We start from the raw sequence: 16,192 nt of genomic DNA, 5'->3' as shown, positions 1-16,192 counted from the left end.
ATGATTAGACCCAGACCCATTTCATTGGCATCTACCGAGACCCCACACGCAAATATTCATCCACACACAACTCTCCCCCTCTCCCCAGAGCGGCACCCACCGGGCGAGAGCAGGCAGAATGCCGAGAAGAGCGCCAGCTCGGGCTCGGTGAGTTTCAGCTCGCACAGGCTCCTGACGAGCTCGAACACCTCCTGCACCAGCTTCATCTCGGTGGTATCTCCGGTCAGGAAAAAGTCCATACGCATCACCGTGTCTCCGTAAAGCACTGTCGACTGACGTAGGTCGTAGTAGCGCGTCATCCGTAATATCGTCAGCTCGAACGCACCTGCAGCAGACGAGGGGAGCGGGCGGTCAGTGGAATCGAAGTGAGGAACGTCTCTCAAACTCAAAGCTCCAGCTAAAACATTTCTCGACGAAAATAATGAAAATGGATGATCAAGTCGGCCTGAGAGGAGCTCGAGGTGCATGAGACAAGACTGCACTATGCCTCCCTCTCTAGTGCACTTTTAGCATGGCTTGACGGATTGTGAGAAAATGATTTTATGCATCACTCACCCACTCACATGCTTGCTCATTCATTCATTCACACTCACTCACTCACCCACTCACATGCTTGCTCATTCATTCATTCATTCATTCATTCATTCATTCATTCATTCATTCATTCATTCATTCATTCATTCATTCATTCATTCATTCATTCATTCATTCACACTCACTCACTCACTCACATGCTTGCTCATTCATTCATTCATTCATTCATTCATTCACACTCACCCACTCACATGCTTGCTCATTCATTCATTCATTCACACTCACTCACTCACCCACTCACATGCTTGCTCATTCATTCATTCATTCATTCATTCACACTCACTCACTCACTCACTCACTCACTCACTTCCCCCGTCCCGCCCCAGCTTCCTCCCCCGTCCCGTGACTCACCGGCCTTCAGCAGTGTGATTTTGTCCGTCTCCGAATAGTCCATGAAGCCGGGCAGCAGCTTAGCGAAGTCGATGATGTTGTGGATGACGGCTGTGACCTTTTGTGCGGCGTCCATCACTAGGTCCTCATGACTCTGCGAATTGGTGTGATGTCATGTGTCATGGTCTGTGGTCAGAAATCAATCAGAAATAATCGTCGGGGTCTCGGCACTTAAATGCGGATGGGTACGGAGGCAGATTGTGAAGCTGTCGTGGATCGAAACGAAACTTCCTAAGGTCGAACGTCGATGTTCACACATAAATTTAAGAGCATCACACGCTTTCTAAATTGACGTGTGCAGAACATACAATAAGTTTCATAGAGTGATTTTAACTTTTCCTGCAGGGATGGATCAATTCATCTGAAATATCCATGGACTACGGAATTAATATACATATAGTAAATGCCGGCGTACACATAGTTTTCTCATAGCCAACAGCGGGGATCTTCTACGTCCTTTGGGGCGGCGCATGTGGGTAGCTCACCAATTTGCTAAAGCAGGCGATTTTACTGAGATCCTGCGGCCTCCGCAGCATGTCCTGAATGTACTCGTCACTATAGAGCAGCGTGCTTCGGTGGAAGTCGGTCACTGTTTCGGCGAGAAGATCAGAGATTCGCGAGGGATCTGAAAACACGATAATGACGTCATTAGATCGAACGAAGTGACATGGGTCAGGAGTCCGAGCCCGTGTTAGCGCTTCGAGTTAGCCATACACACGGACAAAACAGAATTATTCGCAAGACGCACTTAAGCTAAGCAACAAAATGGCTAATTGAATAAGCCATTAACGCAACAAGACGTGACCATTGGTGGTGAAGAAATATCTAAAGCCGAACACAATCTGAAAGCTTCACGAAAACACTACGATGATACACACAAAACACAGCAGCTCATGTCTAAAGGACAAAGGACAAAAAAGCAATATAGTCCTCAAACAACCGTCAAATGGGCACCTGACACACTGTAAAAAAAGCTTGCTCACATGCAGCAGCAGCAGCAACAACACGCTATGAAAACACAACAGGAAAGTACAGTGCAAGAAGTCTGATAGAAACGCATACAAAACTCCAATCAACTGCATGCAAAACCAAAACTAAAGATAGGACGGATAAAAAATGGCCATGAACACAAAGAACATAAGAAGAAATTAAGCACACAAGTAAGTCGTTTTAAGATGTCGGCCTGGGTAGAGCCAGCATTGGCGAGACACTGCTTCTCCGAGCAGTGTTCACAATTGGTAGCAGTCTGTCGGTTGTCGATGATGCCTGTATGCGGCAGATCGGTCTGTCGGAAAGTCATTTAGGACAGAGCGGAGCAGACTACGAGTATATGAGGATGAGGGAAGGAGGGAATTGGGCTGGTCATGGTGAGCAAAGATGGGTGGTAAAATATACTAGTGACTAGTGAGTTTGATGGTCGATGGTTGTAAGTCGACCGTCGGCGGTGAATAGGTGGACAACGGTAAATGGAGAACGATCTCATTGAGGACAGTGGTCAGTGGTTGTGGTCAGTGGATACATGTAGAGCGGTCATTGGTCGTCGGTCAGTGGTTAACTCCGTCGTTCGTCGTTGGTCGGACACATACCGGCCGGCCGGTCGGCGGGACAGGGTCTGGCGGTCAGTGGACGGAGTCCAGTGGACAACGGTCGGTGGACAGATTCCGTCGTTCGTCGTTGGTCGGACACATACCGGGCGGCCGGTCGGAGGGCGGCAGCCGCGGCGCCGCTGAGCTCGGCCGAGAGGACGCTGACCGGTCTCCGGGACCGGATCCCACCGGCCCGGCAGCGGCGGCGGCGGCGGCGGCCGACGGGTCGGCGGGCGGCCCCACGCCGCCGCCGCCGCCGCCGCCCCCGCCCTCCATCTCCTCTTTGATTAGAGTGTCCGGAGGCCGGCTGACGCGCGGGATCTGCGCCGCCTCGGCGCGCCGCCGCTCCTGCTGCGGGTGCTGCTGCGCCGGACCGCCCAGCGGCTGGTGGTGGTGCTGGTGCTGCTGCGGCGGCGGCTGGTGCTGGTGGTGGTGCTGCAGCGACGTCTGCTGCTGCTGCTGCTGCTGCTGAGGCTGCTGCGGCGGCTGCTGGGGCGAACTCCGATCTGCAGGGTGGCCGTCATCGGTCACGGCGCATGCGCACAACTCTCCGTCACAAGACAGGAGTGAGAGATAGGTAGATGAAGAACGTATCATGACCGAATAGGTCGCTCTGATATTTACCGCCACCACCACAGAAAAGACATGCGTGAACAGGTCCTGAAGAACCAACCCTTATGAACTACACTTCCTTAAAAGACATTCATGACAGATTCACAAGAGGTAACTACTGTAATGGGGAGGAGCAGTTTAACCTAACAGTTCAATCCCTTGAAAATAAAAATCACAGGCTCGTTGCGATGCATTATTCGGTACAAGAATGGTGTTTTCGTCAGCGCCACCTATAGATTGATCGCCAGCGCCGCCTGGCGGACTGACCTGAGTTTCCGAAGGTAGCCATGAGCACGCTGTCTGGCAGCTGCTGTGTGCTCGACATCACCTCCATCGGCGGCTGCCACGAGGGCGTCGTCGAGTCGACGCCGTCGTCCATCGAGAACGGGAACGGCGTCGAGTAGGAGCTGCAGCCGCCGGTCGGGTACTGGCCGCCCAGCTCACTCGGGTTGGGGTACCTGCGGGGAAAGAAAAAACGATCGGTCAGAGGCCGGCGAGATTCGTCTCAACACACACTTTATGAAATGTCAATGAACAGCTGATGGTCACTCAGTTCACACATGACTGCTGTGTTACACTGTGTAACAACAAAAAAAACTTCTTGTTCTTGTCTAGCCAGTCCCCGGTATGTTTTGAAGCAGCTTCAGAATCGAGAGTATCGCGGAGCAATTAGCACGCTTGGAAAGCTCCCCCACAAACACGCAGGCAACAAGGAATCGACCCCACCGAGACCGTGACGAAAACAACTTCCGTGTTTTTCACCGGCTCCCAGTCCTCCGCGCCCCTACCCTCACCCTAGTGTACACTTACAAAGCGAGCAGCTCCTCGCATGATTGTCGATTGCCGATAAACAGCGTGAGGCATAACACAAAGAAAAATGGAAAAAACTGCCTCAACGCATGCAAACTGAGATGGTTACGAATATATGTTTGAAATCAAATCCCAGCAGCATTTCGCCCATGGCACCACGCTCTTACAGCTAACAGAGCTCTTCACCAGTTACTCCATACCCACTACCCAGCATTTGACGTTAAGACTCTGTCTAACACTTGTCTCGCTATACTGACCACCCCTACCTCCCCTCCCCTGGGTCCCTGTACTAACTAACGGCTGGTAGTTGCTGTAGGCGCCCAGCGGGTCCTGGGACACCTCCCCCTCCCCTGGGATCGTATACTAACGGCTGGTAGTTGCTGTAGGCGCCCAGCGGATCCTGGGACGAGGTGGGCATCTGTGCAGTGTCCGGATAGGCCGATGAGTCCGGCACGGTCCGCTCACTCAGGTCCATCTTGCCGCGGTAGAAGCGGACCTCGTCCTCCACCTTTTCCCGCTGCTTCTTGGACATGCGGCCGAACTTGACCGCTGTAGGGGGAGCAGAGAGAGACACGGGTCAGGTCACTGAGTCGGTACAGGGCTACATCATACAGACGGTAAACACTGACAGTCAAGTGTGAGTTCAAATGTGGGATGATATTTGTTAAAATACGGCTGAGGAGAAAATTGACATCGGAGGTGGGCATCTGTGTCGTGCTGTGGGATAAAGTCGCGATCTCGAATGAAATAACAGACGGTTTCGAACGACGGATCGTCGGATATTCAAGTTATAAGGACTAAATCTTCGAGGAAAACAAAACATCGAGACACACAAGACCAGACAAGTACAAAAAATACACCGCAGGTACAGATCAATAAGGTTTTCACGTTTACTACAATTGTCACCCTGAGTACGTTCATGTCAAATACCACAGTGAATCAGCACAAACGTTTCCCCAAAACGATCACAGTAGTACTACGTAGCACCCGCATCCCAAAATTCAGGTCAGATATCGACCACAGTTCTGATGCCCGCACCTATGCGCAATGTTTATGGCTCGAAACAGCTAAAAACAATAATGGTGCCAGAAACAGAATCAGGGGCACTGCTCGCGCCTAAAAACCATTTAGCATGAGCGAGCCTCACCAAATTTTCTACAACGCCTCGACTCGCAATGTCCAGCAAATGCAGGCTAAAAAAAGAAACGCAGGCATCTTCAAACCATTGCATTTCCCATCATTTTGACAGCACCGTTGTCGGTTGACACCCCGCCTCCATTTACTCCGGAGTCCCCTGAGTCGCCGAGGGCCGCCGTACCGTCCATGTGCGACCATCTGGTCACTTTACGACCTCCAGCCCGCCGCTGCCTGGCCGGCGTTCCTGATCCACGCTCAATAGCGGCCGGCCGGCCAGTGCCGTAATACGCCCCGGGCGGCGGAGGCGGCCGGCCGCCGCGTAACGGGCCGCCGTACAGTGGGCCGTTCCGCGCGGCCGCCCGCGGCCGTGACGTCACAGCCACCAGTGACCCAGTGCCGCAGCTTCGAGTCACGGCCGACAGGTGGCAGCGCGGTCGGCGGGTACGGCCGAATGGGGATGGGTGGGAAGCGCCGTGGAGGGTGAACATGACACAGGTATTTTACAAGGAATGCGTTTTGTTGTTGCACGATGAAAATATTAAGAAATATGGTTGCGAAAATTAACGTTTTTTTTTTCTTCTCAAACTGGATCGGATCAGCGCCATAGGCGGCGGAACGGGGAGGGCACCGGGGCACCGTGCCCCCCTTTGATTTTGGCATTTTAACACTAGCCCTATGGGCGTTGCATGGAAAGAATGGGACCAAAAGTCGGCAATGCCCCCCCCCCCCCCTTAATTGAAGGTGTTCCGCCGCTACTGATCAGCGCCTGCCTGAATCGAATTACCAAAGACATGAAATTACACTTGTTCAGGGTGTCCATCAATTGCCTAGCAATATGCCCAGCACGACAAGAAACGGCTTTACGTCCTCTCTCCAGTCGTCCACCACTGATATCCCACCAAACGCTCATTGTATATAAAAGGAAAACTATTCATGGAATTCACACCATTCCCAATATGGTCATAGCATGATACAATGCGTGGAGGAGATCAACGAACGAATCTCTTTTTTTTTCTGACGAGCCTTCTATCCCCACCGGCGTCGGCGTCGGAGCAACGCCCTCGCCTCCCGCTGTTCGGTCCCCTCCCGCCCTCCCCGCCGTCCCATCCTCTGTCGGGCCGACAGCCTCCCAATTTGTTCGGCGCCCTGCGACCGGCCATAACTCCGCTAGCCGACGGCGAACAATGCCGGCGTGGTCACGGGTCCGGGGTGGGGACACCGGGGTCCTCCCAGCCTCCCCGCCCGCTCCAGTTGGTCCCAGGGATGGTCCCAGGACCAGCGGACGGCCGCCCCTGGTCCTCCGGGCGGACCGGCGGGCCGTTTCCAGCCCACGTTGCTTTGTTTCGCGGGACAAAGGCCAGTGGCCAGCGGGCCAATCAATGGCAGTGGTGACGGGACCCGGCGTGGCGAGTCGCCGTCACAGGCAGACCACAGCGCCAGCGGTGACGCTAACCGCGCCGGCCTGTGGACCACGCGGGGCTCCCCCCGCCCCCTCCCCCCCCGTCAGCCATAAAGGGCGCCGCCTCGTGATTGCCACCCGCCCAGGTCAATGACCTCCGAGCGGCCGGCGGCGGCGGTGGCGGCGGCGGTGGCAAGGCCGCCAAAAATATCGCCGGTGGGCGGCGGCGGCCTACGACGGCCGAGTGACAATGCCCGCCGCGGCGAGCCAGCCCAGGCGGACGTACCGCTGCTTTCCGAGAACGACGACCGTGCAGGACCGTCGGCTACGTCGGGGGCGACGGGACCCCCCCCCCCACCAGAGGCGAGGGGGTCTGTGTTAGTCGACGGCGAGGCGTCAGCGTCAGCACTGCAAACCGCGTGCGGTACAACCGGGAAACTGTACACAAGCCGACAGGAAAGAGATGCCGCAGCGCAACCAGCGTGAAAACTGGCTAACGCGACCAGGTGGCAGGCTGTCGGTGTAACCGATACCAGCTTTGATCCCATTCTCTGGTCGCCACAAGCTGCAGCCGCAACGCCGCAAACAACAACAAAGTCCATCAGCGATCACCGGATACCGTATGGTCCTGCACGCCGCTCGACCCCGCAATCTTTCCGGACAGCTTGGCAACGCGAAACTGGCTATCGACAGCGCACAAGGAACGGTCCTGGACGGTCGTCGGTGGCGACAGGTGCGCGAGGAACGGTCCTGGCCAACAGTCACGCACACGCCCGTATTGCTCGCGCATATAACGGGGCGGCTCATGGTACTGGTTCGTCACGGCAGCGACCCGCCCCGGGCCGTGGGGCGGGAGGTAATGGCGAGCCGCACAATGGTCGGCGTGGCCAACGGGAAGAGGCTTTTCAGCTGCGTTGCAACACAGCTGATACTGCTAAGCGATGACAACGTATTGCATGGAACGTCTTTGTTTAGACAAAAAGGCATGAGATCTTTTAAAAACTTTAAATCCTTTACAAAACGATAAGGCAGCGCATATCGTCAAACAGAGGAGCAACAATTAATCCGTTGGTTGAATGTCATACCCATATACGTATTACATAAAGACAAGTTCAAGAGTAGGTCAGATAGTTGCGCTCCGCCTAGTGCGTCTGGCACTTTAGTCGTCATCCCATGACGGATTTTACACCCTACAGACGACAGGCAGGCGGCGTGGACGGTATCCAGACATGGACTCTGCCCACTGTCTATAATTATGCCCGAATCCATTAGCCGAATCAGGCTCCGTAGCGTCCTACGGGGCCCGACGGACAAGATGAGATAATAAATAAACAGCAGCGCACCACGCTACTGCGCTTCAGCTTGGGAGAGGAGCGAGCAGGGTTTGAATGGCACCATGACTTTGAATGATAAGCATGAAAATGGTTGGACATGACACAACTGAATTCAATCCGATTCGGTTCATTTACCGGTCACTCCTTACCTATCTCAGAAAATACGCCACGTGTGATTGCAAGCCCAAAACTAATCTCAGCAAACAACGCAAAATTCACATCGGTGTGCACACTTTGCAACACATTCAATGCAATCACTCCAAAGTTCCAATAGAAATCCAACATATGTTCACCCCGTTTGACTCGATGCCCCAACGTGTGGCCTGGTTCGGTGAACAGGGAGCTGACCCTCGCAACTAGGGCAGCGTATGTCCAGATCAAAGGAGGGCTCCGATCCGTCCCGTCTGCGGAGAGAGACAGGTGCGGCGGGCGACTTCCTGCAGCCGCCGACAGCGACGGGCGGGGGCGGGGGCGGCGCGGCGGGGGCGGGGGCGGCGCGGCGGGGGCGGGGGCGGCGGCCACTGATCGGGAGCCGATCGATGACCGCCCCCGCCCCCACCCCCGCCGGCGGCACGTGCGGTGGTCCGACCGGTCACCGCCGCCGGCGTCGGTCGGTGAACCGACAGCCGACAGAGTGCAGTGTGGAGACTGACCAGACGAACACAGCGGGACAGACATATCCGGCGGAGCGGACAAGTCCAGAGGGACAGACAGGCCCTGAGGGACACGGACAGACGCGAACGGGTAGCGACTGGTGGTGAACAGAAGAGCCAGTGGGAGTTCAATGGAGCGTCCAGTGGACAGTGGCGAGGTGGGTGGATGGGCAGAACGTATGGCTGGAATATGATGAAAAATAGGGCACATGCTACACGTCACGGGCACTACATACGCCCCATAGGTCTGCACAGCATGGAGAAAGAAACGACAGACGGGTGACCCGAGTTATCAGATCTGAATAGAGCGTAGAGGAACTAGCAGGGCCAGCGAGGACGCCACATAGTACACAATTCAGATATAATGAGACAGAACAGCTTTGACTGTAATCAAGATTCAATGCAAAATAAATGTCCATATCGCTTTATAACTGCTGCACGTATGTCGTCAAATGGCCGCTACATTTCATTCTCAATGAATCAGGGCCTAATATTAAATCTGAAATCAAATACTGATTGATGTGTAATTATCTATGCAGGTAATCCTGATTTCACTTTCAGTCGCTTCGAGATATTCTTCAACCCACGTACCTATGTCTTGCTTCGTGTGGAGTCATTTTCTTTTGCACCGATCCTCATTCATATCAAACAATCGCAGCTGTTCCAGTGAAAGTTGAATTATGTCACACTCCATAACAAAAACTCATATCGTTACGTTTTTAGACGTAAATTCGCCGGCTGCTAACACCAGAAGCACATTCCAGTTAGTATGATTCGTTCATGTGACGGAAAATAAACGTTCTAACGGTAAGCCCAGCTAAAACTTTCTCCTCAACATGTGCAACTCTAGAAACTGATCGAGGAACGCGGAAAATAGTGCACAGAGTACGGTGACGTATTCAGTTTACCTGCCCACCAGCTGAGTGGGCAGTGTGCAGACATCGTAATAGTAAATTTTGGAGCGAGACTGCCCTCATTCGGAGCAAGACCCAATACTCATTCACGAGCGGGGTCTGCTCTTCGGTCGGGCCACAGCCGGTCCCGTCCCCGGACACTACCGTGCGCTCTATTCCCACCACTCTCCTCCGGCCGGCTCTATCAGTCTTCATTGGCCACTGCGCCGACAGCTGATGCTGTGCAGGCTGCCAGCTCCCCCTCCCCTCCCCCAGCGGGTGTCACTGCCTCTGCCGACCCCGTACCGCCATCGACACGTGCAGCGCCCCCGCACGTGTGACCGGTTTGTCCCCCCCCCCTCCCCCAGCAGGTGTGAGTTTGACCCCTACCACCCGGCCCCGGTGGCCCCCGCCCAATCGTTTCGCAATGCGCTCCGCGGATACATGAATTGGTAATGCGATCGCTTTGCAGTGGACTTGACTGACGAAGGAGAAGGAAAACTGACGATATGTCGTCTGGCAGGACCGGCGAGAAAGGAGGTAAACTCTACCACCGGAGAGTTTCACTCAAACCGCGTAGAAGTTGGTGTAACACAATAGGTACCCGCAGTGTTCCGTTATCCTCCGCAAACATTGCTAAAAATATGCTGGAGGATTGAGAGTAAACGACCCAGCCCGACAACCGGTCCAGACATTTCACACCCTGCCTCCAGGCTTCGACCGTCTTTTTATAGGGCGGACACGTTCGATTTACGAGTATGTCATTTGTTCATTGGAGCCACAGAGTTCGGCCGGTTCACCCAAACTGTGCCTGTCAGCACAGTTCAGCCCTATTTGGGCCGCGCGTTATTTATTTCGTAGCCTCGTCCACCGTCCCAGTGCTCCCCGTTGAGTACCGTGTGACCGTCGCCAAGCCATGGGACAGGTTGCACACCGTGCATTGCACAGTGCACTCACGCAAGGCATGCACGCGCCGCCGTGGTCAGGCGGGGAGGGGCGGATGATCCCGGGGCCTGCCGTGCCGGTCTGCCGACCACAGCGACCCCGACTGATCGGGGATCATTTCACAATGACCCGGAGCGCCGGTCAGTCAGCTCTGGCCAGCGGTGGACCGGTCGTGTGACCGTCACGACCAACATATAGCACCACCCTGCGCGCACCAGCACGGCGCCGCGGCTGACACGGAAAACGGACCACTCATGAATGACTGAGCGGTGCAGCGGCTCGAATACAGCCCTCCACCGGCGCCCTGCTGTCTGCCTGCCTGTCTGACGACGCCGACAAGCTAATGCCGCCAGCGTCCTTCACACTACAACTGAAAACAGTAAACGGTCGTTGTGCCCAATGCGCTCAGCACCATGTCTGCAACCATAAGCCATTTAGGGAATTTCCTCTGTGGCTGCGCGGCCGCTATGTGTGTTAATCCGGTATTAGTGCTGATCCGAGCGGGGTCCTCTTAGTGTACGTGGAGTGACATCAGTCAGTGACGTACCGGTAACGTAGGAGACACGTCAGTGGACTGACGTGAGTGACGGAGGGCGAGTTCACTCTACCGCGCATTGTCCGAAACAAAGTGCACTCTGTCGTTACGCTCACGCCGATCTAGTAACGTTTACCGCACCCGTCTGTGCAGTGCTCAGTCGGCCACCGTTTGCACAGCAGCGTTTTACGGAGCGCGAGCGGTTTGCGGAGCGAGGAGGTCGGCGCCTGCCACGTGCCGCCTGGGTACGCAGGGCCAGAGGGCCGCGCGTGGTCTTATCGCACGGATAGGGCGGACACGCAGTCACGCAACGCGGACAGGCGCGTGGCGACCGGCGCGGTGGCGGCAAGGGATGGCACGCCAGGGGTGAGGGAGAAAGACGATCAGTGAGGACAGAGGGAGGGACGAGAGAGAGAGAGAGAGAGAGAGAGAGAGAGAGAGAGAGAGAGAGAGAGAGAGAGAGAGAGAGAGAGAGAGAGAGAGAGAGAGAGAGAGAGAGAGAGAGAGAGAGAAGAGAGAGAGAGCATTCTGAAACTGCAAAAGACAGCTGTGCGGAGAACATCCAATTGATAAAATAATCGACAGGTGCGGACGGTCGTGAGTAACATATCAAACTGCAGCTGTTACATAGAAAAAGGTTACAGAGCAGCATTGAGCCCCATGCCCCTCCTGTGACTGCCCTAGGAGCCGATCGTGACACATCAGCACCTGCAGTCTCTCCATCCCCTCCCCCCAAGACTAACGCCATGAGCTGGGAACGTGCGTGGAGCACCTGAGCCGCCTCCCCTCCCCTTCCCTCCCTCCCCTCGCCAACGCATACCCGACAGGCACAAGCCCTTCATGTGGGCGCATATACGTACATTGTGGAAACGCACAGGTGCGAAACAGCGGACCCCACAACGGGCTGGCGTGTAAGCCTTACTACAGCTGAGAACGGAGTGACAAGGTTATTAAGTACAGGGATGACATGCCAACACATTCAGACCAGAATCAAGACTACCACCGTGCAATTTAGGCACATGCTATGTTTGCATGTAAGCTTTTACTGGTTAACAGTAATTGGAATCTCTAAAATACAAGTAAATCGGGAGGAATGAATCAAATGTTCTTTTCGGAAGAATTTACCGTGTCGAAAACGCTACTCTACACCAATGAAAACAGCGGTTTTGGCTTCCCTTTCAGCTGCCCGCTTTTGCGAGCCGGTGTCATGCGGTACAGTCTAACTACAGGCGTCTACCACTAGCGACATCTATGAGCTGAAATGCAAATGAATGGGGCTGAAGGCGCGACTGCTCAACACGCTCGGACCCGAGCACGGTTTTCGATAAGCCCAGTTTTTTACTTCATCAATCAACCACCAGCTCTAAGGACAGCAGTGTGCGAAGCTATGCACCTGACCTCGTCACCTGCCAGCTGACAGCCGTCTGTCCCCATCCCACCGTTAATGGATTCCCCAAACCGCCGTGACGCTGGCCGCAGCAGCCGTAATGCCGGCGCCGCACAGCCTTTGAAACCGAACCCGGAAGCGTGCACGCAGCCCAGTTGGCGGCACGCCAGCGGCGGACGCGACGACGACGCACGGCGCCGGCGGCGCTCCGGCCCGTTCGACGACCCACTGCCGGAGACGGCCAATAGATGGCAGGAGTGGCGCCACGCGCCCGACCGCCCGCTACTCCCACTCAGCCGAGCGGTCCACCCGCTGTTACCGGGCTGGTGGGAGGGATGGAGAGGGAGGGGAACATCTGGTACGAAAAAACGGTCCGCTAGTGGCTCGTGCGATAGCTCAGTGTCGCTAAATTAATTACCAGGAGTTAAGGAAGCGATTGGTATACGAACGGTAGACGAATTGGTAAATTTCTTCCCGAAATAAAATGTGTAAATCAGGTTAGACCCCAAATGATCGTAAAAATGCCACAGGATGTAATAAAAACGCCTCCCTAATTGATCATTTGCTTCGACGACCCCTAGGGCCAGTCGAGAACAGGGAATCCAGAAATGGAAGCACCTCCACTTGAACAGGACATTGACCCTGGCAGTGGACAAAGTTTCCTTTTCATAAGACACGCTAGCCAAATGTGTGCGCTTCCATTTTTTCGACCATGCTTGAAGGGATTCATGATTTTATATGATACGTTTCATTGATTATATGTGTGAACTGTGAAGGCCCTGATCAGTCTTTTCCCAATATACGGCACTGGAGCCTGAAAAAGTGAAGAGTGAAGAGAGCCATCATGGGCCCATCAGCGCACGTCAGATCCGACGCCCCCCCCCCCCCCCCAATCACGTCACGTCACAGTCAGTGGAGCGTGCGGCGCCAGTCGCAGCCAATCGCGGCACAACGTGACATGATGAGCCCAGATAACACCCAACGCTGTTGTAACAAGATAGCACCTGGCCATAACGCGCCCAACAAGGCCGCACTGGCAGATCGCGGTTCAACAACTCCGCCGGTATTCCGTTTGGCCTCCTCTTTTCGCGAGCATCGCATGAGGTCGATGACCGGAGGGCTTTGAGCGTCAGCAACTGAACCACGAGCTTGCGATTAACAATAGGTACCGAAAACTGCCGACCGATCAGCAGCCCCTGCTGCAAGTCTAGTCGCGTGCCCGGCGACCGGCCAGTGGGTGGTGGACCCACGCCACTCTGAGTCGACACCGACACACCAGCTGACTCAACATAAACAGCCTCGAAGTAGGTCGCCGGCCGCGGGACGGAGAACGGCCGCGCCGCTGGCCGTCGAGTGGTCGGTGGCCGCGGAAAGAAGAGGCCGAATAAATGGCCAGCTAATGTACGGGGTACACAGAGAGGAGGGCCCACGCGCCGAGGAGCCCCGGGGAGGGGTGTAGACGCCAGAGCCACCAGAGGCAAAGGAAGGGCCGTTCACGGGGTCCGAAGGTAAGAGGTCGATGGTCCGGAGAAGATGCACGATAGACGACGATGATGTCAAGGATCGAGCGTGACGAAGAGTAGGACGATGCATCTATGATTGCAGAGGCTAGCTGTGATTCTGCACGCCCCATACATGTATAGGATTGCTCCATGGCAAACAAATTGCATGTCTTGTGCCCTGTAGCGCGGCCCAGTTTCACCACGTCCAACTACAACCCTCGTCAATCCAGTCAGTTCATAAGCGCCAGCATCAAACGAGCGACTAGGAGAGCAACCATCTCCCAGCCTGTCCATGGCGTTACGCAATGGTCAGCGCAACTCTGGGCTCCATACGGGTTTGTTGTTGGTCGCCGACGGCAGGTAGCCATATCGTGCAGTTCACGTTGGTCTCTCTCTCTCTCTCTCTCTCTCTCTCTCTCTCTCTCTCTCTCTCTCTCTCTCTCTCTCTCTCTCTCTCTCTCTCTCTCTCTCTCTCTCTCTCTCTCTCTCTCTCTCTCTCTCCCTCTCTCTCTCTCTCTCTGTCGCTCTCTCCTTCGCTCTCTCCTTTTGGATGTTCTCTCTTTCCCCCATATATAGATACTCTCCAATCTCAATCAAATTACACAACATTTTCTTTCCTCTCCTCCCATACTCCCTCGCACCAACTCTCCTCTCTTTTCCTCTCCTTTTCCTCCTCTTCTCAAACTTCTCTCATCTAGCCTCCCCTTCCCTCATCTCCCGCAGGCTCCTCCTCTCCTCTGCCCTCTCAGTAGGTGTGGCCACGATCGGCCACCCCCGCCGCGGCGTCCATGGCGTGCTGTTGCATCACGCGCCACCACCACCGGGCGTTTCGCCACCGTCGGCCGTCGTGACCGGGCAGGGCTGCCACGGCGCCGTTCATCTCAGCACAGCCCGATGGGAGAGGCGTAATCGCCGATGCCGCTGATAATATATTGCAAATAGAAATCGCGGCGCGGCCCAGAGAGACAGAGTCGTGAGGGAGTGTGTGTTGCTGGGGATGGAGCTGTGCCGATGGCGGTTTCATGACCCGCTCGAGATGGGCGGATTGCTGGTGGTCGGTGGATAGAGGAGGGTAGAAACAGGTCATGGTCTCCGGCTAATTGACAAGAAATTTGATGAGATAGGTTATGTTGCATCGTTTAGCATTTGACCTTTTGTAAGCGAGCTCAGCAAAATAGCCGAGAGGCTAAGCTACATGATATACAGATCAACAATGGATGTATCCAATCCCAGGCCTTCGGCAGGTTATTGTGCAAGGTGCAAGTAATGTTTGATGGAACTCTCTGGAGTACCTGGCTATTACCAACAATGTTGTATAGGAGCCAGTCTTAAGAACAGGGTTTCTTCAACGATGCAGCGCATTTTTATTGCGTACATTCTAATTGATAACAATGAAAATTAATGAATGCCATTGAAATGACAATTGACGAAATCAAGATCATTAAAAATGATTGAAACATCACAATTCATGTTGAAAAGAATCTTCCCGGTGTGAAACACTACCATCGCAGGGAAAAAAGAACAAAGAACCTTCAACAACCCGCCGTGGCAAGTACTTTTGCAACACCTGGGCCGCTTCAATTTCAAGAATATCGTTGGCCAAGTAGTTAGATCCTGCTGTGCTGTGGGCGTTTGCGTAAGTGGCCCGTTGCAGACCGGCCAGACAGCCGTGTAACAATCGTGACTCCTGTAATATGGCCGTCGGCGGCGGCTTGTAAACCGCCCCCTCGCACCTTCAGCCGACGAGGCGCCGTTTGAGCGTGGAGCCGGTGCGAATCTACGCAGGAAGCCTCCCAGAGACTCCACACTCGGCCATACACACCGGTGTCAGCGCCGCTGGGAGAGGGTCGAGCGGCGGCCGGCGGCCGGAGTCGCGAGTCGGGCTCGGCGCCCGGGCCGACCGGCGAGCCGGCCGGCCGGCCTTGGGTGTTGAAAGTGGCGGTCGGTCCTCTCTCCGGCGGGTTACGACACTGCGGGATGACGAGGAGTCGCGCCGCCGAGTCGAGTCGACGGCGAGTCGACGTCGAGTCGTGAGCGAGGTGGTGGCTATAGACAGTAGCAGCGGCGGCGGCGGCGGCTCGCGAGGGCGCCTCAGAAGGGCGTGGCGATGCCCTTAGGGCTCGACAGACACTTTCGCTAAACGCCCGCCGCTAGATACCGTGCAAATGGGTAGATTGGTAGCTAGAGGCCGCCCGAAACCAGAGCCTCTCTAATGACGGCGATGCTATTTTTGTCAAAAGCATCGCGTGGGCAGTTTAAAATTTAGCATAACCTGCACCAACACTAATCGCTGGCTGTATCTAAAAACGTGAGCGCTGTCTCAGGCTTTGCATGGAAACCGATCCCCCATTACTCAATACTCATGACGTCGCTGAGCGCGCCTCAATGACGGCCGCCATAAGCACTACTCGGCCG

At 55.0% G+C, this 16,192-nt stretch overlaps 1 protein-coding gene across 5 annotated transcripts in view; it reads right to left on the bottom strand.

Annotated features, from left to right (window-relative positions):
• LOC122370246 (probable nuclear hormone receptor HR3) overlaps positions 1-16,192 on the bottom strand; it is a 74,011-nt gene that overhangs the window by 5,636 nt on the left and 52,183 nt on the right. For 3 of the 5 annotated variants that reach the window (XM_043345679.1, XM_043345680.1, XM_043345681.1), the window contains 6 exons: positions 4,361-4,541; positions 3,450-3,640; positions 2,675-3,076; positions 1,470-1,609; positions 946-1,078; positions 101-325 (listed from right to left, as the gene is read on the bottom strand). In XM_043345679.1, coding sequence (XP_043201614.1) covers positions 101-325; positions 946-1,078; positions 1,470-1,609; positions 2,675-3,076; positions 3,450-3,640; positions 4,361-4,541 — 1,272 coding nt within the window. The remainder of the gene's footprint in view (positions 1-100; positions 326-945; positions 1,079-1,469; positions 1,610-2,674; positions 3,077-3,449; positions 3,641-4,360; positions 4,542-16,192) is intronic. The other 2 variants (XM_043345682.1, XM_043345683.1) reach the window with 1 other exon arrangement.

This window comes from Amphibalanus amphitrite, unplaced genomic scaffold, assembly GCF_019059575.1.
Source record: "Amphibalanus amphitrite isolate SeventyFive unplaced genomic scaffold, NRLGWU_Aamphi_draft 001113F_arrow, whole genome shotgun sequence".
Lineage (NCBI taxonomy): Eukaryota > Metazoa > Arthropoda > Thecostraca > Balanomorpha > Balanidae > Amphibalanus > Amphibalanus amphitrite.
Note: the sequence above shows the minus strand (reverse complement) of the source record. Positions and strands in the feature narration are given on the sequence as shown.